The sequence below is a fragment of the Echiichthys vipera genome, assembly GCF_963691815.1.
Source record: "Echiichthys vipera genome assembly, chromosome: 11".
In the NCBI taxonomy this organism is placed as follows: Eukaryota; Metazoa; Chordata; class Actinopteri; order Perciformes; family Trachinidae; genus Echiichthys; species Echiichthys vipera.
The window spans coordinates 17,366,369-17,391,155 of NC_139836.1; the positions used below are offsets into that span (position 1 = coordinate 17,366,369).

The 24,787-nt window shown below is 41.4% G+C and overlaps 2 protein-coding genes across 2 annotated transcripts; both read left to right on the forward strand.

The window, feature by feature from the left end:
* Positions 1-8,348: 8,348 nt before the first annotated feature.
* nkx2.3 (NK2 homeobox 3) lies at positions 8,349-10,487 on the forward strand (the record flags this gene model as incomplete). The annotated part of the gene is made up of 2 exons (XM_083923069.1): positions 8,349-8,739; positions 9,844-10,487. 2 exons carry the CDS (start codon positions 8,349-8,351, stop codon positions 10,485-10,487), a joined length of 1,035 nt encoding a protein of 344 aa, XP_083779195.1.
* A 3,778-nt stretch (positions 10,488-14,265) lies between these two features.
* On the forward strand, positions 14,266-16,167 carry nkx3.3 (NK3 homeobox 3). The gene is made up of 2 exons (XM_083923070.1): positions 14,266-14,693; positions 15,292-16,167. The coding sequence occupies exons 1-2, from the start codon at positions 14,414-14,416 to the stop codon at positions 15,813-15,815; spliced, it is 804 nt and encodes a 267-aa protein (XP_083779196.1). The 5' UTR covers positions 14,266-14,413; the 3' UTR covers positions 15,816-16,167.
* Positions 16,168-24,787: the final 8,620 nt, after the last annotated feature.

A 24,787-nucleotide genomic window follows, 5' to 3' on the forward strand; every position in this document is an offset into this window, starting at 1 on the left:
CTGGCCTTGACGAAGCCCTGAAACTGTATAACAGAAAACTAGTGGTCGTCCTGTAAAAAATAAAGAGTGAGCTAAAAAGACAGAACAATTAATGCTTCTGGAGGATGTACACTAGCCAAATGTTCTAACATTGTAACCCAAAACTTGTACTCAGTGGTGTAGTGGAGGGCAGGTATCATGAGTATACCCACCTCTTGTTCTGGCAGCTTACAGTATGCCCACCTATCCGCCAAATAGAAAGTTGCATGGCACAATAATAAAAAAATGTAGTTTACCAACTCCCTTCATGGTTACATACCCATCTACCTAGCAGTACCCCCCTCATCAACTACCACTACACCACTGCTTGTACTTAATAATGGCTTATTTCTGATTAATAAACAATGAATAAATGATTTATGAGCCATTTAAAGAAAGCACCAGTTACACCTCATAAAGTATATTTTACAAAAGTTGTACAATTAACACTGGTTATCACAGAACACAAAGTTACTATTTTCCCCTCTTGTTTTGTCCCAGATGTTACTCACTTTCCCCATACCTGGTACCACCCCCACCCATCTCCTTGCTTCACTTTGACAGTAGGTGTTTTCATTCTTTCCGACCAGGTGAGGGTGTCTCGTATGTTAGCTATCACTGTCAGCCCTGCAATTATGGGATTTGAGCTCCCAGAACAAGGCCCGGGGGCCCATGGCAGGGTTTGGTGTGTACGTACCGGGGAGGCCCCGGGACCACGGTCGGGGCTGTGATGTGAAGTGTGAGTCAGAGCACGGAGTGACAGGAGCAGCCTCTGGCAAGACAGTGCCCACAGGGGGAGTGTGTCACATCCAGATGAGTGAGTTAGTCAGCCAAGCATTTACAGGCACCTTCTCCTTTTCCTTGACATTGATACGTGGAACATTTATTTTGGAATATAGCAACGTAGTGCAAATATAACAAAAAAGAATGGTTTCCTTTATCACAGTGTTTTTTTTGCACGCAGGTTAACATTGTGCTGTATGACGCTGACACTAAAACACACAAAGGCACACATTCAGGCACAAGACAGTCACATTCCAGCTGCGGTATCACTGAAACACAAACAGGAGCGTGCGCACACACACACTGCAGCACATTCCAAGCGGGACACTGCAGCACTGCTCATGTGTTGCGTTGGCCTCTGTGTCTCTGGGTCAGAGAGCTGTGGTGAGTGACCACCTTTTTAGCTTCCCGCCTTGTTTATTTTCTAAAGACAGTGTCATCAATTCTCTAACAAGGGACTAGACACAGCAACAACAAAGAGCACAGGACCTCCCTGTTGCTCTCTGTGTAGTCCAATGAGTGATGGAGCATGCATACAATAACAGACATCAGTGGTCTGTGCGTTTGACTACATTCCGACTAGTGTATTTATGCTTGTGCAAGTTTGTGCGTGCATGAATAAATTTAATATCATGGCATTGAATCTATTTTTCCCCCTTGTGCATGCAAACATTTACACTTGGCTCTCTATACAAACCAAACAAAAAGACATATTGCACGTAGACCTGAGTGACAGAAGCGTACATTGGATAAGTGTATTCAAAAAATATTCTAATTTAATTTCTCAGAAATACAATAATTGCTTTGTTAAATCCAAATTACTACATTCTATCAGTAATGGATACTGACTTATGACAAGTGTAAATACATGAATGTTTCCACAACTGAAAAATATCCTAATGGGGAAAAGTAAAGCTTTGTCATTGATTGATTTCATACATCTATGGAGTCACTGACACAAAGACCTTACACCATCTGAGAATAAAGACATAGTTCAAGATTGTGGGTAATATGTTTGCCTACTTTCTTGCCTCTAGTTGGATGCGCAGATTGTTACTCTCATGATAGTATCAGTGAATCTTCTCACTTAACACTTGGCAAGAAAGCAAATGATTCAGCATATTTCCCAAAATGTCAAACATTGACCCATTTTTGTCTTTTTTATGGGAGACAGTGGATGTTCAGGGGAAGATAGCAGGTCAACAGTAGATGCCACATATATGTGATATGCATCATCTGAGAGCTGGGAACCTGAAGAGTCATTTGAGATGCACCTCAGCACAGTGTGTCAAGGTTTTGTAAAAAAAAAAAAAAAAAAAGGCACCTATTCAAATCTTTAAAGTTTAGAGCGTAAGAGGGCTTAAAACGTTATGATAGACATTTAATATGCATTTCCCTGTGCTCTGTTATGTCTCATAAGTTGTTGAAAATTCTAGGGATTGATATTTGATTATTTTTACACAGATTTGGTTCTAAATTTAACATTTTTTGACCATGACAGAATTAATATGGTCAGAAATCCCTCCAAAATACATCTTTTAGACACCTAGACCTCGAGTAACACCTTAGAAAGACCCATGCTGTGAGTTGATGTCAAAACCTTTTGACCTTTGGAGATTTCTGCAAGAATTGCATTTTTCTGCAAAACACATGTGAAAGCCATCCATTCTCTGAATGCCCCAGGTCTCTTGGTTGAAGTTGTAAAGTTTTGTGAGACTGTGAGTCACAACAGCTCATTTTTTAGACAGTGAGCTCAAGTTTCTACTACTATGGGGACTAACATGCATACAGCTGCGTGGTTTTTGCCCCAACTTGCATGGGATTGGTCAAAAGTGGGCATGTCTAAAGGGGAGACGCGTGGGTACCCATAGAACCCATTTTCATTCAGAAATCTTCAGGTTAGCCAAATGCCTGGTACCAATAGATGCCCTAGGTCATCCACTTTCATATGGTATCTCCAGTCAGCTTTAGCCCACTATAGTCTCTTAAAGACAGTAATGTCAGCTGGAAGCACTGGCACAACCGGCGTGGACCCCTTAGAGATTTAAATAATAATAATAAAATTACTAATAATTATTATAATAAACTCTTAAGTTCAAACAAACAGTTCAAATATTTGATCTAAAATTGAACTTTAATAATCATTTTTGGACAAGTGTAATGATACTTGATGTGCTTTTCACTGACATGGCCTTTACCCTATAAGGCTGGGCGGAACCTCAAACACAAGGTCTACAGTGTGCTATTCTAATTGATTTATGTTGTCTTTTGGCAAACCCAGGCTCTCCAGACATGAGCTTTATACAAATATGCATGCAAAGAAACAATGACAGGAAGTGCAAGACCTCACCTCTGAATTTTTACCCTGACTGATTATTTTCTGTCAACATGAAGCCACAAAAATGATAGGTGACAAAATAAACAACCTGAGTATGTCTATCGTGATCTCTAATTATGTTATATTTTATTCATCCACATTGGGAGATCATCATGGGAGAATTTTTTTCCCCATTCACAGAAAATGAAACTGCGTTGGTGTTTTATCCAGTAATTATTAATTATTATTAGTCTGAATTTTGCCTAAACAAACTGTCCCTTTGATAAAGATACCACCATGGTTTCTGGATAGACAGTAGCATTTTCTTTCAAGGATGTTTATCACTTGAAGCCAGGATTATTTTAGGCAACATTGTCTTTCCCAAGAGAGCCATTACTGCCTGAGATGGCTAGAGAAAACCCCTCCGGTAGCAAACTGAACTTGATTCAACCCTTTTTGATATTTTTCCAGTGCCAAATAATATGCAAGCAGCTAAAGGGAACATTCAGGCACACGCATCATATTCAGTTGAACCACCTTCCTGCAGTATCTTTATTTACATGGCCTGTGTGGCAGCGGAGAGGATAAGCATATTTAGGTTGCGTGTTTCCTCCCAAGCTACATTCCCAACACCGTAGATCACAGACATTACAGCCCTTACATCCCCCTGTTAGCACTCATATATACAAACACACACCTGCTGGGGCAAGGCCGTCTGGGAGAGAATTACAGCAGGCTAATTTATGAGACCCAAGGGAGGGTAAAGGCCAGGGGACCCAGACTTGCCTGACCTTACTTCCTCCTTTCTGGTCTCAAAGTTACTCTTGATACACAAAACGGCGATTTGGCTCTCAAGCACATCATCCTCTCTCAGTCTTTCAAACAAATGATCTAATTAAGGCTATCTTTTTCCTAACCTGGTTAAAACAATGAGCCCTGGGGTACTGTTGGAACATGGAGGTTAGCTACAGCACCTTAGGCCCGCCATTCTGGAATATTTGGCACTTTCGGAGCCGAAGGTAAGTGAGCGAGAACAGGGATTTTGCTAAAAATCCGGCCCCAGGCTCGCCTCTGGCCTCCTCATTTCCTCCAGTGAGAAGCTGCTGTCATCCGTCACTCGGGCCCAGGCAGGGGCACAATAGCACAGTCTGGGTCCTGGCTACTGACACCATCACATGGGCTGCTGATAAGACTCACCTTCCGGGACCCAGAAGAGCCAAGCCATTACTGATACACAACAGTTTGGTCCTATGCCATTCTTACAGATGACCATGAAATAAAAGGGAAAAGGAAAGGACATTATGAGCTTCATGAGGCGAGCACACTCTGCATGGAATTGTGCCTAATTCTATTTTGTCCAGGTCCTTTAAAGGTCCCATATTGTAAAAAAAAAAAAAGTGAGATTTTCACGTCTTTTTTTTATTATAAAGCAGGTCGAGGTGCTATATAAATACTGTAAATGTGTGGAAACAGTCAATCCACAGAGAAATATATCCAGCCATATTCAGAAACGGTGCCTTTAAATGAGCCGTCAGGACTTCTGTATGGTTGTGATGTCACCACTATACTATATTTATAGGTAGACATGCTAATACAGTGCTGTTACAGTCATTCCCCGGCTGCAATGACTGTGCAGAGACGCAGAGAATGGAGATAGAGAAGACTCAGAAAAGCTGACCAATCAGAGAAGACTGGGCTTTTATTGGGGGGGGGGGGGGGGGGGGGGGCAGGGTTAAAGAGACAGGCGCTAAAATGGAGCGCTTCAAACTGAGGGGAATAAAGTTATATTCAGAAAGATAGTATGAGAAAAATAATGTGTTTTTTGAATATTAAAGAATGTAAACATGTTCCCGTAGAAACTCAAAATATGTATGAATAACCTGAAAATTAGCATATTTTCCCCTTAATCTTCATGGCCTTGCTTGCTCTTCATGCAAGATGCTGGGGAAAAGCTATCGCACCTTTTTATATAAACCACTCACACACAACATTGAGGACAGACCATGCAAACGCACTTGAACTAATCTATTTTCCTAATGTAACAATCTATTGTTGTTATTGGCTTACTGTAGGACAAATGGATAGTCATGCTTCATTTCCTTTCACACATACAGGCTGTTATAGTAACACCTTTAAACAGCCAGCTCCTTTGTAGAAAGATGTTAAGTGCTCCTCTACAAAGCTCTGTCAAGTCATAATAACACACAACTTCTTTCAATACACACACAGGCTACACAAGGCCTACAGTGCACCCACAGACGCTGGAGGTGTTGATGCTTTCTTTACGCAGTTTACCACTGCGGTAAAACCATCAGATACCAATCGCCTCTCGGTTTTACAGAAGCAAAGACCACAGGGGGAAAGATAATTACAGTCATTACCAAGTCATCAAACTTTCATTCAGGGACCTGCTGTCTTTAGAGAACATTCAACCCCACATCTCCAGGGACATCAGTGTTGTGGGCCTGCAACCACTGAAACGACTATACACCTGCCACTCTGCAGAGAAGACACTGCTTCAACAGGTTAGGCTGCCAGTGATATGGAGAGAAGGAGCGGACAAGAAGAAACATGTTCAACACTGCCTGGCAAGAAGACCTTAACTTTAAAGAAATCTCCAGAAAGGGAATTGTGGGGAATGATTGAAATTTGACTATACTGCAAAGGTGGAAAGTACATTTAGTAGCCTAGGTTACGCTTCTCTTTGTTTAGCTCCAACAAAATATGTCCAGAGTTGTGCAGTCTCTTGGTGTTGACCTCTGCTGTGGGCCTGACCTCCTACCCAGCTTATCGCGATGATTCTGAGATGAAGATGATGTATTGGGGAGTCGCATTCAGCACCCGAGTCTGTCCGGGTCTGGGTTTTGTTACAGGCAGGAAACAGACTCTTCCGCTCCGTAAACACGATTCTCTGCTTGGCCACTTTTGGGCTGCCGGTGGCACGCGAAGACTGCTAAATGATGGTCAGCTGAGGACTCGCGAGGCTGTGCGCGTGCGTGCGTGTTTAGGCCTGAAAGGCTAATTGTGCCATTAGCGCGCTCCCGCGTCTCTGACCCGTGACGCTTTTGAATTCACTGCAGCGGCCTGTAAGTCTTAAAAGGTCTCTCAACGTCATGATACTGTGAAACATTTAAACACTGTGGGCTTTTTCTTATCTATTTAACTAACTTAGCCTTATTTAGCTTTTAATTTGCACCAAAACACTTAACTATTGTGTCGTTGACACTGATTTCTGTTTGGTTTGTTGTTTCTTTGAATTATTGCACTGAATAAACAGGACTGGGTAAATATTTGGGGAAACAAATTGGGCAGATATACAGCCCTTTGGGACTATTTTACCAGCCACTACATTCCACTTAAGTCCCCATAAATTCCAAGTAACTCGCGCAAATCACCATCGACACTGTGAACATGATCAGTGTCTTTCCGTGATATTAAATCTTGAAAACCATGTTTAACGTGGGCTGTCTGAGCCGTTTCCCAGGGTGCAAATTTAACTTGAGCCCCCGAAAAGTCCATTTCTTTTTTCCCGAGGGGGCACATTTGGAATAGCTAATGCCTTGTGTACACTATTTTCTCAACAGACCTTTTTCCTGACCCATGCTTCGCCACTTAAACGGAGCATTTTAGAAGACATGGATCTCCAGAAGTGGTGAAGACGCTGCCCTAATCTAAACAGCGCCGCGTTGATGGTGAGCGGATGAGATTATGTCCTTTTCTTTCCACACGGTTTAGGAGCAATGGGCCTTCAGACCCTGGCGCCTGCACTTGGCCACAGATAGGCGACCAGGATTGAGGTGTCCCGTTACAGAGTTTGCCCTTTGGCACACAGGTAGGCCTAACTATCATTCAAGAGAAATATCGCATATATTTTATTTTTAGGATTTTTTTTAAAACAAGAAAACATTTGGGAGGCTGTTAACGCGAATCTGTGACTCCTGGAGTCGCCCGATGTAAAAAACAACAACACACAACACAAAAAAACTTATTTAGCTTGAACTAAACGTATAACCTTTTTATTTTAACACATATGTTATTATTATTATGATTATTATTATTATTGTTATTATTATTATTATTATTATTATTATTATTATTATTATTATTATTATTATTGAAAGTCAATTAGAAACAATCTGCTGCGACGAACGTGTCTTTTATGAATTGCTGCACATTAAACGAAAAATATCAATTGAGGAACCTTTGAATGATTTACCCAGGGTTTTTTTTTCCTCCAGAAATACTGACCTAATGTCAAGGGAAAGCATCATCGTAGCCAAATGTTGTTGGAAAAGAAATCTCAAATGAAGGAGACATAAATAAAACTACATTTATATCCTTCATATCTCCTTGGGTTGCCAATTTTTATCTCATTTCCCACAGTTGCGGCATAGTATCTTATCCACTGTTTTGGCGAGACAGGAAACAAAGATATGCCTAATCTTAAAAGCACCGTAGTGATGATGGGAAGAACTGTGATGTTGTGGGACCATTCAGCAGAGACGAGATAGATAATAAACGCTATTAAATAAAATAAACTCAACCAAATGAAGGATTCTGCTGTAAAAACATTTGAATAATATAAAATCAAAAGACCTATATGGCTGTATTTTCGTTTTCCCTTTTTTTGTCTTGGGAAAACAAAAAGCAAGCAAAATAAAACTCCCTTACCTTTAACACCTTTGGAAGAGTGAGGGGAGTAGAGTCAAGTTAATATTATTTCATAAATTAGGCATGTCTTCCTTGGAGAGGGAGAGAGAGAGAGAGAGAGAGAGAGAGAGAGAGAGAGTGTGTGAGAGAGAGAGAGAGAGAGAGAGAGAGAGAGAGAGAGAGAGAGAGAGAGAGAGAGACAGAGAGAGAGAGAGAGAGAGAGAGATAGACTGAATATCTGTCCCTCCCCCGCTTCAGGACGTCACTGAAAGGGAGAGGACAGCATCTTGGCTGACCCAGCTCTCTCTCTAGATAACTGAATTCAGCCAACCAAACAGGATCGACGTCTCTTTCTCTCTGTCAGCCCTCCAGTCATAGACACACAGCCAAAGGAGAGGGATGTCACAGTTGAAAGGAAACCAGTCCTCCTCCGTTTGCATGAAAAACAGGCAGTGTGCGACCATTCTTCACGCTTACGCACGGGGTATTTACTTCTTTTACGCGCCGTCCGGAGACAGATTGGTCCAATTTTGGGCCTGTTGACTATCTGTTATCTGTCATTTCTCTGTTGGTGGTAATAATGCTTCCCAGTCCGCTCATGACTTCTTCCAGCACGCCTTTCTCCGTGAAGGACATTCTGAAGTTGGAGTTGCAGCAACAATCTCAGCAGCACCAGCTCCAGTTTATCTCCTGCTTCGGTCTCTCCGGTGCGCTGGCACAGCCGGGAACTCTCCCAAATAAAGCGTTCCGCTCTCAATCACCGCCTTCCTGCATGCTGGCCGGGAGGGACAGCCCAAGTCCCATAAGCTCCGGTCTCTCGGAGAGCGAAGAGAGGATGTCGTACTTCAACACGTTGACGGTACAGGACCGGCTGGCGGAGTCCGGTCTCCCGGTGGAGATGTTCGGCAACCCGGCGCAGAACCACTCTGCAGACCTCCGGCTGGAGACCGAGCAGGACGACCAAGATAGCAGTGAGTACAGTGAAACGTATATGTTCATCCAAAACGCAGTGGGGATAAAGATTGCTGTCGCTTGTATAAACAGCTGTATAAATAACATGCGCAGAAATGACAGCAGAGTCAGCCAGAAGTTCTTTTGACTAGATTGCAAAACAAATTCTACTTATATTTTAAATTGACTTTAAAATATATTTCTTATGAAATAGTTACGGCGAACTGACACGATTTGTTAATGCACGCAGTCTATAAATAATAAAAGATCAACGAATGCAGAGTAGAGAGAATCACACATGGACCAGGGAATCGGTAATCAATGCACTTGATTGAGTTTTACTAATAATACAAAATAGACTTTTAATTTTTAATTTAGAACATAGGCGTTGAATTGCTACTTGGAATATATGTATAGGTTAATACATTCTATATAATGTAATCAATGTAAATCATACTGGGGCAAGTGCCACACCTTGGAGGCTACAAAGCCTGCAGTGTTTACATCTGAAGTGATTTGTATTTTTTACAATTCATTTAAATAAATAAATCCATATAACAATCCATAAACAACAATGTCTTAGAAAACTTCCCAGACAAATGAATGGACATTTAATGGTTACAAAATTCGGCAGAAATGTATTATAATCTACTTAATTTTACTCACTTAACTTAAGGTTCCAATATCTACACACTGGCTAGTTTAGGCTCACGTAGGAATTGACAAATATCAATATGTACCCTTTGAAACCACGTTTTATTTCCTAGAAAATACTAGCACACGTGTTGGTAAAGAAATCCACAGTGCACTTTATTATATGTGTAAATATTCGAAATATTTTTAATTCATATTTAAAAAGGTCAATATTGTGGGACAAATAATGCACATTATAGGTAATGGGTTTACTTTAAATCCACACAATTATATTTTCTAGAAAATGTAAAACAGTTTTGCTTCATCATTTTAAGAAAGTTTAGATTTTGAAATCAATTCATTCATTCATTCAGTCAAAATCTGATTGAGTGTAAGTGGATAAATATTTCAAAAAAAGACCCGCAGACTGTTCAACTGCACAAGTCTTGTTTTAGCTTTGATGTACATTTAAACGTCTCTTCTCCACGCAGAGAGCTGCAGTGCGTTGCGAGGCGAGTGTGAGGATCCAGACTCGGAGAAGCCCGCAACGAAGCAGCAGAGAACCAGACGGAAACCCCGCGTCCTCTTCTCCCAGGCTCAGGTGTTCGAGCTGGAGCGGCGCTTCAAGCAGCAGCGTTACCTGTCCGCCCCGGAGAGAGAGCACCTTGCCAGCTCCTTGAAACTCACCTCCACCCAGGTCAAGATCTGGTTCCAGAACAGGAGGTACAAATGCAAGAGACAGCGGCAGGACAAGACTCTGGAGATGGCAGGTCATCACCATCACCATCACCACCCACCACCGCCGCCTAGAAGGGTGGCTGTGCCGGTGCTGGTCCGGGACGGGAGGCCTTGTCTAACCGGATCCCAGAACTACAACCCTTCTTACACAGTCGGAGCTCCAAACCCGTACAGCTACAATGGCTACCCAGCCTACAGCTACAGCAACTCGGTGTATACTAACACGTACTCTTGTACATATTCTAGTTTACCTGCTCTGCCGCCCAGCAACACCACTGCTAACGCTTTTATGAACATGAATTTGGGGAACCTCGGTGCACAGACGCAAACCCAGGCGCCGCAAGGACCAGTCGTCACACCCTGCCAGGGGACTCTGCAGGGCATCCGGGCATGGTAGCGCAGTCTTTGCGCACACTGACTCACAGCTTGGAGAGACTTCTCTAGGATGGTTGTATTGGACTCAAGCATGTACACCTGATCAAATATAAGGCAACGAAAGCACAATGTAAAACTAGAAACACAAAGTAGGCCAGTGGACTGTAACTCAAGGCAGGCCTATGAGGAAACCCGAACCCGGTGATTGATACAGACTTTATGCGCATTTTCTCTGAGCCATGTTTAGGAAATGTAATAAACTCCCTGTTGGATATCTGATTGTTGAATTGAATGTAAAAGACTGTCCGTGATGTGGCTTATTTGAGGTTCAAACTGATATAATGCACGACAAAAGAGAGAAAGACGCGTTGCTATGTGCACATGGTATAATAGCCCCATTCAGTTCGATATTTCAAGTTCATAACAAGTTCATAACAACAATGACCACAATTGCCAGTTAATGCACTCCCATTAACTGTGTGATTTGTTAAAATGTAGGCTGAATGACACTGAAGATATGTGACCTGATTAAAACGGCCTGTTTTCCTGCTACAGTTACAATGACGAATATTATCACTGATGATGAAATTAAATGATAAAACAAACATGACACAAGTGACTGTATTGTTCCATGGTGTGCTCCGTGTGTGTGTGTGTGTGTGTGTGTGTGTGTGTGTGTGTGTGTGTGTGTGTGTGTATCCCAAATAAATAAAAGTAGCTATACATGTATGCGAAAATATACGTGGTGTGCCCTATATATAGGATATTTCTAATATTGTTTGGAAACACGAGTTATTAATCTGGGAAACTCCTATAAATTCATGTTGAGTTGAGTTTATTCTATAAGCATATTTCTCAGCGTCTCAAATCGTTTATCAAGCCAAGCAAACTTTTTTTTTCCTGTGAGAAAGCTTGTGTTAGACTTTGGTCTGAGACAAGAACCAGAAACAAGAGAGAATTTAGAGGCGAGCTAATGTCCGGTCAGGATTCACTCAGAGATGGACATTAACCAGACAGCCAGCATCCTTGGGACCCACACAGCGAATAAACTCTCAGAGCTTTGGATGAGAAATATTGCTGTAAACCTTTTTCTCATGTATGACAATGAAAGATATGCTATATTTCCCATATTAGAAAAAAAAATATACTTTGATAATACAAATAATAATCATAATAGGCAAAAAATAATAATATAATAATAACGAGTCAGTTGTTATTTTTAATAAATTGATTTTTACTTTATTAAATAAGAATAAATAAGAATTAATAATAACAATGTAGTTAAGTAGACTACCAGTTGTGGTTTTTAATATTATATTGAGTGATAATGATTTTACTTTATGAAAATAATAATAATAATAATAATAATAATAATAATAATAATAATAATAATAATAATAATAATAATGTCGTAGTTAAGTAGCCTACCAGTTGTGTTTTTTAATATTATGATTAATAATGATTTTACTTTATTACAATGATTTTGTAATAATTACCGACATTTTCACACTCGACGGCACACAATCTCACACACGCCGTAAATTAGAGATGGACTTAAGCAAACACCTTCACCTCCTAGGCATTGTCGAAGACGCAGACACTATTAATGGAGATGAATGGCAACGTAAACAGTGTTTGTCTCCTCTGATAGCCTCACTGGCCACTTCCCCTGGCTACTGCACTGCCGGTAGGACATACCTGGTGTCAGCTCTTAAGTGCTGCACGGTCACTGGTGTAAATAGAGCTGGCGACAGGACGGCGATGCCTGAGGACGCGGCCTGGCCACGGCTGCTCTGACAGGCGCTGTGATCGCTATCTCGCGCTTCCAAAGATAGCAGCTCGGATCATCGCTGCGTTAGGCGTGGAGTTTCCCAAAACAAAGTCTCCAATGGCAACCACTCAAGGAGGACCAAATATAGAGGAGATAAAAGTGCGTGGACAAGTTGGAGTAAAGTCTCTCCCATTAGGTGGGCCCCCAAGAAAAACCTTTTCAGGACTATGAAGCCTAATTAGGTATCTCATATTTTACCTTTAATCCTACATTATAAATCAGGGTAAATTGCAATTTTAACTAGGCTGCTGGTAAAAAATGAAATTAACTTGGAGTGGTCTAAGGACAGAAGCTGTGCATGATGCAGATATTTTTAAAACCTCTGAGATAGAGTTGGCTTAACGTTGATGCATCACAAGAACTAGATTTAGTCTAAACATGATTTTTCTTTCGTGCGTAACAGAGAGGTGTAGCTTATCTTTTCACGGCCCTAAGCGAATAACTTAATAACATGACAAAACATCATTTTCAGTAGCCTAATTGCTGCTGAGATTTAGCGGATGCATGCTTCAAGTTCCACTCAGTTCAGAAGTGACGGGAGGTTGGAAATCTAAGGGTATTTGCACGCAGGTGTGTTGATTCTATTTATGAGGGACTCATACTGGTTCGTTCAGTTATTTTAATCAACTGTAACACCATTTATTAAAGCATGCATGTTGCTAAGTAATTATCTAAAGTCACACACTTTGTAGTTGTGGTGACGACATCTCATTGTTTCCCATCCGGACAAACGGAGATATTTCTCTAGTCGGAGGCAGAAAACAAAACAACACGGAGGAGGCAGATTACTGCATCTGTCATCGCGTCTCCTCAATGAAGGGCAGGCCTGCTGATTGTGCAATGTGTGTGTGTGTGTGTGTGTGTGTGTGGGTGTGTGTGTGTGTGTGAGTGTGAGAGAGAGAGAGTTTGAGAGAGAGAGGGAGGGAGGGAGCGATGGAAAGAGAGAGAGAGAGAGAGAGAGAGAGAGAGAGAGAGGGAGAGAGAGAGAGAGAGAGGTGTATGGTGCGTAGTTGCCATCTTTTCTTTTTACGCGCCTCTCTTTACTTTGGCAGCCAGAATCACGACCACAAGGTGGCGCTACTCACCTGTTTGAGCCCAGTCTCAGTGATTCAGTGATATTTATCAGCCACGGATTTAGTTAACGAACACTATGGAGTAATTACATCACAGCTGCCAAAAGCTCAAGCTATAAACCCTCATAACTGTAAGATCTGCAATGGAAAATGATCATATATTTATGCAGTTATATGCACAATAAAGAACAACTGCTTAAAATCACAATCATGAAGAATTGCATGATCAATTCTGTTGATTAAATAAAGTCCTGAGGCGAATTTCGCGATAGTAAATTAAAACTTTCCCGTAAGAGTAGGCTACTGCAGACTTAAGTTGGAAGCTACAATCGAGGTTTGGTGATAAGATGTGTCATACTTGATACTGTATGTTAACGTGTGCTGCAGTAGTGTGGAAGGATTTAAAACCACATTCTCACATGTGAATGTCTGGCAGAGCTCCGTTTGACGCACGCTTGGTGAACTTTACGCATCAGTTTTTCTTCCGGAAAATGAATACGTAGCAAATACGGAACGGCTTCAATCGAGTCATGTTCAATAGTCACTGAAAAAAAACGTGCACTGAAATCCAACAGGGTCTGATTACTGTCCTCGTCTCCAAGTACTTGAGCAGGCTCTGACAAATCTAGCTATGGAACTATTAACCTTTTAAAAAAATGAGTTGTGTCGTAAAGTCAGCTAATAAAAATCACACTTCCCCAAAGTGAAATATTTCGTCTGCAAAATCAGTGTCGGTCGTCTTCAATTAGAGCGCAGAGATCAGCAGGGAGCTGGGCGGTGCGAAGGAGGGACCAGGCAGGGAAAACAGCCTATCGAAGGTAAACTGGAGCTGCTGCTGAGAATATTGTAAAAGTCTTGACAGCTCCTGATGCAGGTTGTTCATTAGCAGACCGGATTTAGATCGCCACAATTAAATTAGAGCAATTACAGACAGAGGTGAAAAGATCGAATCAGTAAGGTTTTGCTTTCAAGCGGCTGATCTTTTGATGCCTGTAAATACATCGCACGTGAGCGTGAGGGGATATCCGTGCTCTTATTTCCATCATGACATTACGTTTTTCATCCTTCTCAATCAAAGACATCCTCACCGCACGTAATGCCCAGGGGACGCCCGGTGCCAGGAGTACAGAGGAGCTCTGCGCACCAAAGCGCATCATCTGCACCGGGCACGGCACGCGAGTCCCGGATCTGTGTCTTCGAGAGAACCGCATCCACCCGGAGAGCCTTCCGGCTGAGCACAGGATGTCTGCTGGAAACCACCGATCCGATACCTTGGATACCTACAGTGAGGACGCCACAGGAGAGGAGACTGAGGTCAGAAAAGGTGAGCCGTTTGAATCTATTCGGCAGTAAGGGATTGTGGGAAGGCTGAATAGAGACACAACAAATGGGTCATTTCAGTTGTCACGTGCATTTAGATTGTATTTGCGCAATTTGGCATCTTGAAAAAGGACAGATGACGGCCTATCTCTGACATGATAAATCAAGAAGGAAAAAAAGAAACAGGACGAATTTGTCTCACCTCAATGGCCCGTTTCTCATCTTTTTGAGATAAATATGGGGCTGATTTACAACAGACATACGTTTATCAATTAGATCTCTAAATGCCATATTTCAGTATGATTGAGGGCCAGTAATACCATACTGTTATGTAACGAAAATGACATTTAATAGCTCTATAATCATCTTTAATCATGTTTTTGTGCCCAGTCAGATTTTGTTGTCTTAAGGACAGCTGGTTGTGGGACATTGCTGGAAAACAAAAGAATGAAACCAAAAGAATTGTGTTGTTGATTCTGAGGGTTTCGTTTGTAATATTATCCCAGTATATATCTGGGCTTTCTGACTGCGTGACCTCAGCACCATGTTGAAGTGATCTCTGACAGAGAAAACACTCATCGTCATCTCTATTGTCTTTATAGGCGCTGCAGACCAGACACACTGTGTGGAGCGGGATACACGGCAGAAAGAGGAGGCTGAGGCAGAGGAGGAGGGATGCAACCACAGCGGGGAGACGGTCAGATGTTCATCCGATGAGCAGCGGTGCAGGCCCGGCACGAAGAAGCGCTCCAGGGCGGCCTTCTCTCACGCACAGGTCTACGAGCTTGAGCGCCGGTTCAACACGCAGCGGTATCTTTCAGGGCCCGAACGGGCCGATCTGGCAGAAGCTCTGAATCTCACAGATACCCAGGTGAAAATCTGGTTCCAGAACCGGAGATATAAAACCAAACGGCGCCAGATGGCGACCGAGCTGGCGGCCTGCAGCTCACCGAAGAAAGTAGCAGTACAAGTGCTGGTGAGGGACAATCAAATGCAGTACCATCACGGAGTACACATCCCAATGACTGTGCCACTGTACCATCAGGCCTACCAGTACCACCCCTACCTGCAGTACTGCTGCCAGCCCTGGAGCATGAACAGCATGTCCTGTGGAGGGATGCTCTGAAGCCCTCTCTTTATTCACAGAAAACAGGACATGGACAAATGTCTCGACCCAACTCAAGGTGTTGGCAGCATTCAATGGATCACCCTCTCCTGCCACACTGACAGATATTGTACAGTTTGTTTTCTAGTAAAGTTGTTTTTGTCTTATAACCAGAAGCCCGGTTACCATTTTGGCCTGCTATTTAGGGCTCCTTAAAGGCAAATGTCTCTCACAATGACTACCTAAATTTAGAGATATTGTGTAAGTTGTTATAATCAAGGAAATAAAAAATAATAACACAACAAGTTTTAGCCTGCAGTGAAGATCAGTGGTGGTTCGGAGGCTTCTGTTAAGTGCGAATAAGTGTGAAGTTCTTTATTTGTTTATTTAAGACAGAGATGTGTGTGGTTAATATTTTTGATTTACAAAAAGAAAAAAGAATAATTCAAAGGCTACTGTGGACTTGTTCAAACCTTTTTCCCCAATCTTCTGGGTATTTTTTTCAGGATTATATTTTCTGTCCAGTTTGTTTAATATTTGATATATTTGAAGACAAATGTTCTGAAAGTCTATGCAAATATAGAAGTCAGAAAGAGGAGTGAGATATGTTCAGAGGGTCTGGCGTATCGGGAAAGCAGAGAAAAGTTATTTGATATTTCAACAATGAATGAATGAATTTTTTATTTTTAATAAGGTTAGTACTATTGTTATAGTGGTCATAAAAGTTTGTTCTGCTAAATGCAGGAGACAACAACCCTCTCTGTTTCGGGGATTTATTTTTTCCATCCAGTAATTTGATCTTGAAAAAAGTTCTCCTTTTTCTTCTATGTTATTTTTTATAACTCTAATTAGCTTTTTTTTTTATTGTAATGTTGAACTGTTGAGATGTTGGTATTGCAGTTGTTCCTAAGTAAAGGGCAGTTTACAAATTAAATATTAACAATGCAGGGGAGGGTGCTGCAATTTAAAAAAACTGAAATTTAAGATGTAATACCCTTTACCATAAACATCTCAATACAGAGAAAAAAAGAAAGAAAGCAATAGCTGGCATTTAGTGGATAATATAAATAACATCCTACAATGAAACACACTGAATACACATTTATGCTTTTAAATGATTCCATTTAAATGTATTAAATACAATTTATTGAATTTATTGAAATATGGTTATATGAGAAACTGGATCTGGAAGCATTTCAAATCATTGACAAATGATTTCCAAACTATATCAATATATTAAATCAGGTCACACACAGCAATGGCTCCTGAGTGGCCCATAGGAGGACCTGTATGTTGCTTTTGTCCCTCCTTAAAGACTGCCAGAAATAGTCCATAAAGCGACCAGACAGAGAAGAAAGGAATCCTGAATTTATACAAACCCAGCGAGAGAAAGTAGCTTAAGTCGCCGTGCGAGAACCATGACGGAGACTGACATTTTGAGTAGGTATTTATTTTATTTATGGGACATCTTTATGGAGTATGAAACTCAACATAACACCTGAAAGAATGCATTCTATACATAAAGTCTATGGACCTTTAGTAACCTTTTGGACTGTGTGTCAGCATGAAAATACAACTTACAGGAAAAATGCTGCATGCAAAGAAATGCAGACAATGCTGATTTAGTTTACTGATTTTAGTTTTACACAAAACTGCCACCCTTTACTGACTCGATTGGGTTTCAGAAGCTGACTATTTACTGTTCGTTTTAAAAAAAAGTGTTTTGTTTTTTGTTGTTTCTTTACAGTGTGTTAAAGAGTCCTGCATAGGCCTACTCTGTGTGCTGCATGAGTCAGAGAGGGTCAATGGACTGTGGAGATGTTGCACCATCCAGCTGGGCTGCACAACACAACACACATTAATCATGCCTTACTGAAAAGACATGCTCATCCCAAAGACATGCACACAATGGCCACACATGAAAGAAAAAAAAATCCTAAATGAGGTGACTACAGTGCTTTGGCTTAGTCTTTAACTCGTACTTACTGTCATTATTGTGTGCCGTTAAAAGAGCCTGTAGGCTGCTGGGGAGGGCACACAGAACACACACGCTGACCTGGCTGATTAAAGATCTATCAGCGTGATAGATAAAATATGTTCTGCACATGGCCAGAAATATAAAATATAAATATATTTGTGTTCAGTTAGAAATCTTTGACACTATAAAGTAAACTGTTTGCTTATGTACAACAAGTATTTGCCTACAAGGCAGTAAGGTGCATGTCTAAATAGGCCTAGCACATTTTTTATTACATTGTTACAACATTAACGACATCAGAGAACGTAAAACTTCCCTTCTCCCACGACAAGCTCTGGCAGAGAGGATCACCTTGTGCCATACGCTGGCACCAGCCCAAACCTCATTTATCTCTTATATCAAAACACCACTTCAAGCTATCCTAAGTGGTTGACACAACAGGTTTCTGGGAGGGAGCAATAATATACATAACACTCCTTTTGACTGTCCAACTGTAAATCACCAGGGTACCATTAAGTGTAATTATTATTACTGGCTGTATTAGCTATTCAACACTTTGACGACTAAAACTATGCAAGAGAAAAGGTCATGGGATTGCATTGTGGCTCTGAGGTATGTCACTTTCCATGCGCTCTGATTAGTCACATTGTGTCGGTGAATAGTTGCTTTAGTAATTGCTGTCTGCCGTGACTAGATAAGATTATGTTTCTTCCTCTGCGCCCAGTGATGTCACACTGATGTAAATTTCCATGGAGAACAAGTAAAGCACTGAAGAAAGTGAGTGACACAACCCAGAGATGATTTTGATGACTAGGCTACCTCCTCCATAATCTTCAGGGCTGCAACTAACGATTATTTTCTAGATTCATTAATGAATAGTTTGGTCTATAAAATGTCAGAAAATAGTGAAAAATATCCATCCCTGTTTCTCAAAGTCCAAAGTAATGCATGTAATGTCTTGTTTTGTGAGTCCAAAACACAGAGATGTTCAGTTAAATATGATATAAAACCCAGAAAAGCAGAGATACTTGAGAGGGTGGGAAAGGGAAAGAGCATTTTCTGTGATTTTTGAATACAAATTACTTTAATGATTTATTGATTATCATATAGTTGATTATTTTGACCACCAACTAAATGATTAATATACTTATCACTGCAGCTCTAATAATCTTCACATAGAGCAGTGGTTCCCAAACCTTGTACATGACGAATCACTTCAGTAAATATCAGTCTCTCTCAAGTCCCACCACTAAGACCAATGTTAAAATACAGTCGTTTTTTTAAATTACATTTCAAGGATCTCAAAAGTATAAATATTTTCTTAGTATTATATTAATTTAGTAATTAATGTTTCCTTTCTTTTAATTTTGGAGATTCCTTCAAGTACAAACAGAGAGAGTTTGAGTGCATGATTGCCTTGTGATTCTTCCCCCGTCAGATGTCTTTTTGCTACATTCCCAGATCTCAGCAATTGTGTGTCGTTGCAGGCAGTAGCCCACTGAGCCTTCAAGCATTACTGCATGCATAAATATCTAAAGTCTCAAGTATGTAAACACTTTGAGTCGTGCTTTATTGGCGCGCCTCCCTGCGAATATGCTCATAAAGCAAAAGGGAGAGAATGAAAGGAGCCAGACAAATAAGAAGAACATGTTCCTCTGCCTCTTGGAACAGTTTGCAACAGCGTCCACAGCTTAACAAAGCATTAAAGGATAGATTTAAATAGGACTTATTCATGCCAGTGAAAACAGGTAATTTCCTGTTGTCTTTTTGTTGCAGGTTTCTCTACTGGGAGGAATGCATTGAGGGTGGGGCTAAGTCAAAGTGAGCAACACAGGAATGATAGTCCTCACCTAATCCGTGCTTGGCTTGCTTTTAAGATCAAGATCTGTTGAGAGAGAACTCTCACAGGATTCCTGAGAAGCAATCACACATGCATTTCCGATGAGCCTATTAACGGGAATTATTTTCTGAAGAGCTCGATTGGTTTAAACAATATCATCTTCACATTACCTGCTGCTGGCACTGACACTGCAACAGGTTACCGGTATATGAAAAGATCTAGAGTTCACACAGGACTGGGAGTGGCATCTTTCCTTTGATTCAGACCCTGCCATTTGTAGTCAGTTGTACTATACTATCAGAAACAATTGTAACAACCACTAAATATAGTTCTTTAGTGTGCGTTTGGCTGCTCTTAATGTGCCTTCGACAGACACAAGGGCAGGACTCAGGAAGGAGAGGGGTCATGGTTAATACCTCTGTTTAAAGATGGATCTGCTTCACTTTGACCTGGTCTCATGCACACGGACGGACAGACACACACACACACACACACACACACACGCACGCGCACACACACACACACACACACACACACACACACACACACACACACACACACACACACACACACACACACACACACACTCACTCACTCACTCACTCACTCACACACACACACACACACACACACACACACACACACACACACACACACACACACACACACACACACACACACACACACACACACACACACACACACACTAATCCCACCCAGAGGACTCTTCAGGCTTGTTCCAGAAACTATTAGCAGATAGCATCAGTGCATGTAGGAATGTAAACATTTACAGTAAAGTTATAAGACATCAACTCCCCCTCGGGAAGACACATCCATCACGCCAACTGCATCAGCACTCACGATCCCCCCTGGTTTTAAAAAGAAATTAGATAACACACCTTTGTGCACAATATGATCTGATTACGTATGATCAGCCCTAGGGCTGGGCAATACGACCAATGTCCTGATTTAGGTAATTTCATAACTCTTCATACCACAATATAGTTTTCTGGTAATTCATTAAATCAATGTATGAAATAACCTATTTGTTGTCGCCTCTTGAGTGAATTAAATACAAAGGAAAGGAGTATTTTCTCACATTAATAAGATCTTCAGTACAAAATTAACATAGCCTGGAGAGATCAGACACACTTTTTTAAATAAAGACAATAAAATAGAATAGAATAAATGAATTAAAGTTTTAGGCAGTTCCCAGCAGCGCAGTGGTCATGGTATTGTGCCTGTAGAAATGCTGTGATCCCAGCTTTGTGTTTGCCAGAGCAGGAGCAGAGGTCATCAGGGGGGGATTAAAAAGAATAGAAAGATGAGCCCACCCAGAACTTTAACAAACGGGCTTATTTGAAGGAAGTAGCACAGGTCTAGTCCACATGGTGTGTGTGTATATGTGTGTGTGTCCATTAAGAGCAGATACGGGATATTCAGGGCTGAGAGTTGAGTGGAGGCAGATTAAGAAAAACTCACAAAGGAGTGGAAAGTGAGGCAAAAAAAGACACTACCAAGCATCCCTGCCAGACGTACGTTTATTTTTGCACTATTTTGAAAAATATGTCTTTAACATATGCCATGAACATGGTATTGAACATTGAATATTTATGTGGTATGAAGTGTAATGTGTCTGTAATGCATCTTTAGAAACATCGTGTGTGTGTCAATGGTTGAGGGTTATAAGTGTCGAGCTCCTCTGTCCATAGATGGACAGGAAGTCTTCCAAGCTGCCACATTTCCTTCCTTCAACTCCTCTCCGCTCTCATGTCTCCCACACAGATGCTCAGACAGACACACACTCCTCCAGAGCCGGCCGGAGGAATCCAAATGTTTTAATTAGCGGTGATAAGCAGAGACAAGGAGAGCATTGAGCAGCTCTGACACACAGAGAGACGACTATCAGTGGGCTGATAAAGGAACTACTCAGGCCCACTTACGGCCTCTCAAGCTTCCCTCCTCCCTCTCCTCTCCCTGGTCTCTCTCCACACCTCCAACAAGGGGGACTCTCATCCCTGCTGTGTGAAACAGAGTATCTGAAGTCACTTTTGTGAGGCCAGCTTGTCTCAACACAACCGCTATTTAATCTAACTTCATCTGACCTGCTGGCAGTTTAAATCAAGCCTCGCTCTCTTGCATCTGTACTAGAGGTCGACCGATTAATGGGGGATGATTTTTGCCATTTTGAAATTATCGGCATCGGCCAACGCATGAGCAGGTTCAGCCAATTAACACGCAGGCACATCTGTCTATCTATCATCGACCGAACTGCAAGCAAAATATATTTTACAAGGCTACAGGGTAAGGACAGAGACGCAGAACAAAAATATGTCCTAACCTTGAGCCAATGCTCTGTCTCCGGAGGTCTGGACGCACGCACATGCACGCAAATGCACACACACACGCACACACACACACACACGACCCAAGTCCACCTGTTACACACTGAGGGATACAATGTATATTGGACTGATCCTCACTGGAACATTTTTTGGACACGTGTTGATAACAAATGTACAATCTTCACCTGGGCTCTCAGTGACTTTTCAGAGCAAAAATGAAAATGGATTAAAATATAATTAAAAAATTAAAATATCAACATAGCTTCATAGATCACTGCTGATAATACCTATCACTCAAGTGATTCCAGACAAGTGTGTAATGAAAGCTTTGGAATTGGTGTGAATACTTATGATGAATAAATGAATGTCTCACAGTTTTCCCCAGACCGGTCTGTGCTGACTGTAGCTCGAAGGCATAGCAGTTAAGCTTATTTGACAGGAAGGGAAGACAGCTTTCTTTTCAAGATCAAGTTCAAAGGGCATGAGGCCTTTTTCTTCCTCAGTGTCCCTGACTGCACCTGTGTTGCCTCGGCACACATACACACGGAAGGAATCTTGTCCACACCACTGACAGACAGCTTCATTTTTGGTCTCAGGCTGTGTCTGTGAACTGCAAGTGTCTTTTTCACTTGCACACGTGCTGGGTGTGCACTGAGGGTGTGCGGCTGCAGCACTCTGAAGCGCTTTTAAGAAGATTTCATGACCTTGTTTACCTTTTCAAGGAATTTGTCACAACATTTGAGACAGCGGAGGCAGAGGAGAGAAAGTGCCGGACACCTGCAGTCATCCGTAACAATGCTAACCCTGCCAAGGCTTCACTCCCAAAGGCCCAGGGGATGATAAGTGTGTGCGCATGCATATGTGCCTTTTTCTTTGATCGTGAACGTAAGGGGATCCCACCAAAGGCAACAAAGAAAGTTGAAATATTCCCTCTTTACACTCCATTTTGCACCAATTCTTCCAACTATTTTTAGCTCCCATTATTATTATTATACTTTTAATCATCCCACTTTGTATGCTCATATGATGTATAGCAGCATTATTCCCCCTCTCTCCCCTTCTCTGTATTCTGGCCCATTAGCAATGTCATTTTACTATAAACACTTGGATTTATCGAGGAGCTTTCTATTCATTGCAAGTCTTGCATGGTATTCTTTTATTGCAAGAGAAGTGAGAAGGATCCTGTCTCAGACAAATACTCACGCCATAGCCACACACATCTCCATGTTCCCTCAACCCTCTGCAGGATTCACATCACATAATGCTTACAATCAAAACAGTTTTCTTTTGCAGATTTCTCCCATGTGTATGTGTGTGTTTGTGTGTGTGTGTGTGTGTGTGTGTGTGTGTGTGTGTGTGTGTGTGTGTGTGTGTGTGTGTGTGTGTGTGTGTGTGTGTGTGTGTGTGTGTGTGTGTGTGTGTGTGTGTGTGTGTGTGTGAGAGAGAGAGAGACAGAGACAGAGACAGAGACAGAGACAGAGACAGAGAGAGTATGTGTTTGTATTGCTAAATGTGTTTGTTAGCAATCATCTTGTATCCTTGGTGGTGGTGGGAAGAATTTCTCCTCCCAAACTTGTTCTCCTAAGTGATGACAGGAGCCGTATCTCCCCCGCATCCTAATTCTACAGCATGGCTCTACTGGAGACATTCAAGCCACAACTGGCACAGTAGGGTGATAAACTTTCTGTTATTTTGGTAGATTGCCCGTCCTCCAGAATTCACATTTTGCTATGCTTCATAATTCAGTCTGATGCTGCCATCATTGGAGTCATGTCAGCATGATGTATTAAAAAGATCTAACCAAGATCCATTTTTTTACTTGTCTCTGAATATAAAAACTATATGGCCAGACATTTTTAAGGAAGTATAAAAAGTGAGCATGAGTAGACAGTGAGGGCAAGAGCAAACAACTGCTGCAGGACCCAGTTGCACCAGATCATCGTAAATTCAGTGTGTATCGGCACTAGGTACCGAAACCAGGTATTAAACAGACCCCAGGACTAAATTATCAAAATACTGTAGTATTGATTAACTCAGTCGGTATCTGTTCTTTTATCTGTCCTTTTAAACACTTAGGTGTAATTAATTATCACGCTGCCAAAAAGCCAATGGCAGTAACATGTCAGGGCTCAACAATAGGGATTGCACAATCGAACAAGTGGTAAATAAAAAAAACATTTAAACAGTTTTTTTACGGAGCTGGTGATGGAAGTAAATATGCAGTGAGCCTTGTGGAGTGTCAAAATTCAGTTTGAGCATTTTGTACACATAATATCAATTGGATTATATAGAGTGCATAATCATAAATACTTTCATTTCATGTTATCATAATCATAAAACTAATCCGATACAACCGCACCCAATAACACTTCACAGCAACCTGCCATTCCCCTCTCGTCAGCTGAGCAGCCGGAGGTAAAGCAAGGCCGACAGTTAGGAGATATTTTAAGATAAATGATAATGATATAGGAATATAGGGTTGAGACACTTGGCAACAGGCAGCACGTAGTGTTAACATACCGTTGGCTAATAGCTAGCTTAAACACAGTTAAAAAACTTAAAGCTAAATGGTCTAAGTGTGACTGTACTTCAGTCAAAATGATTCAACACTGGGACGTCTGCAGCTAAAGACACAGCAAGCTTGTCCAAAATCCAAATGACACCAAAACCTAGTACTCATATTGGTACTCTGTATCAGCAAGTAGTCAAATGTAAGTCCTGGGATTAAAAAAATAAATAAATAAAAGCGGTATCAGTGCATCCATAATTTTTGTTTAATCAAGTGTATAACAAAACAAACAGGGTGTGAGTGACCCATGACCCACTTTAA

Excerpts from the sequence above, each read along its gene's own strand:
- nkx3.3 (XM_083923070.1), top strand. The coding sequence starts at position 14,414 with ATGACATTACGTTTTTCATCCTTCTCAATCAAAGACATCCTCACCGCA. Across the intron at positions 14,694-15,291 it reads GGAGACTGAGGTCAGAAAAG|GCGCTGCAGACCAGACACAC; the intron begins GTGAGCCGTTTG and ends TTGTCTTTATAG.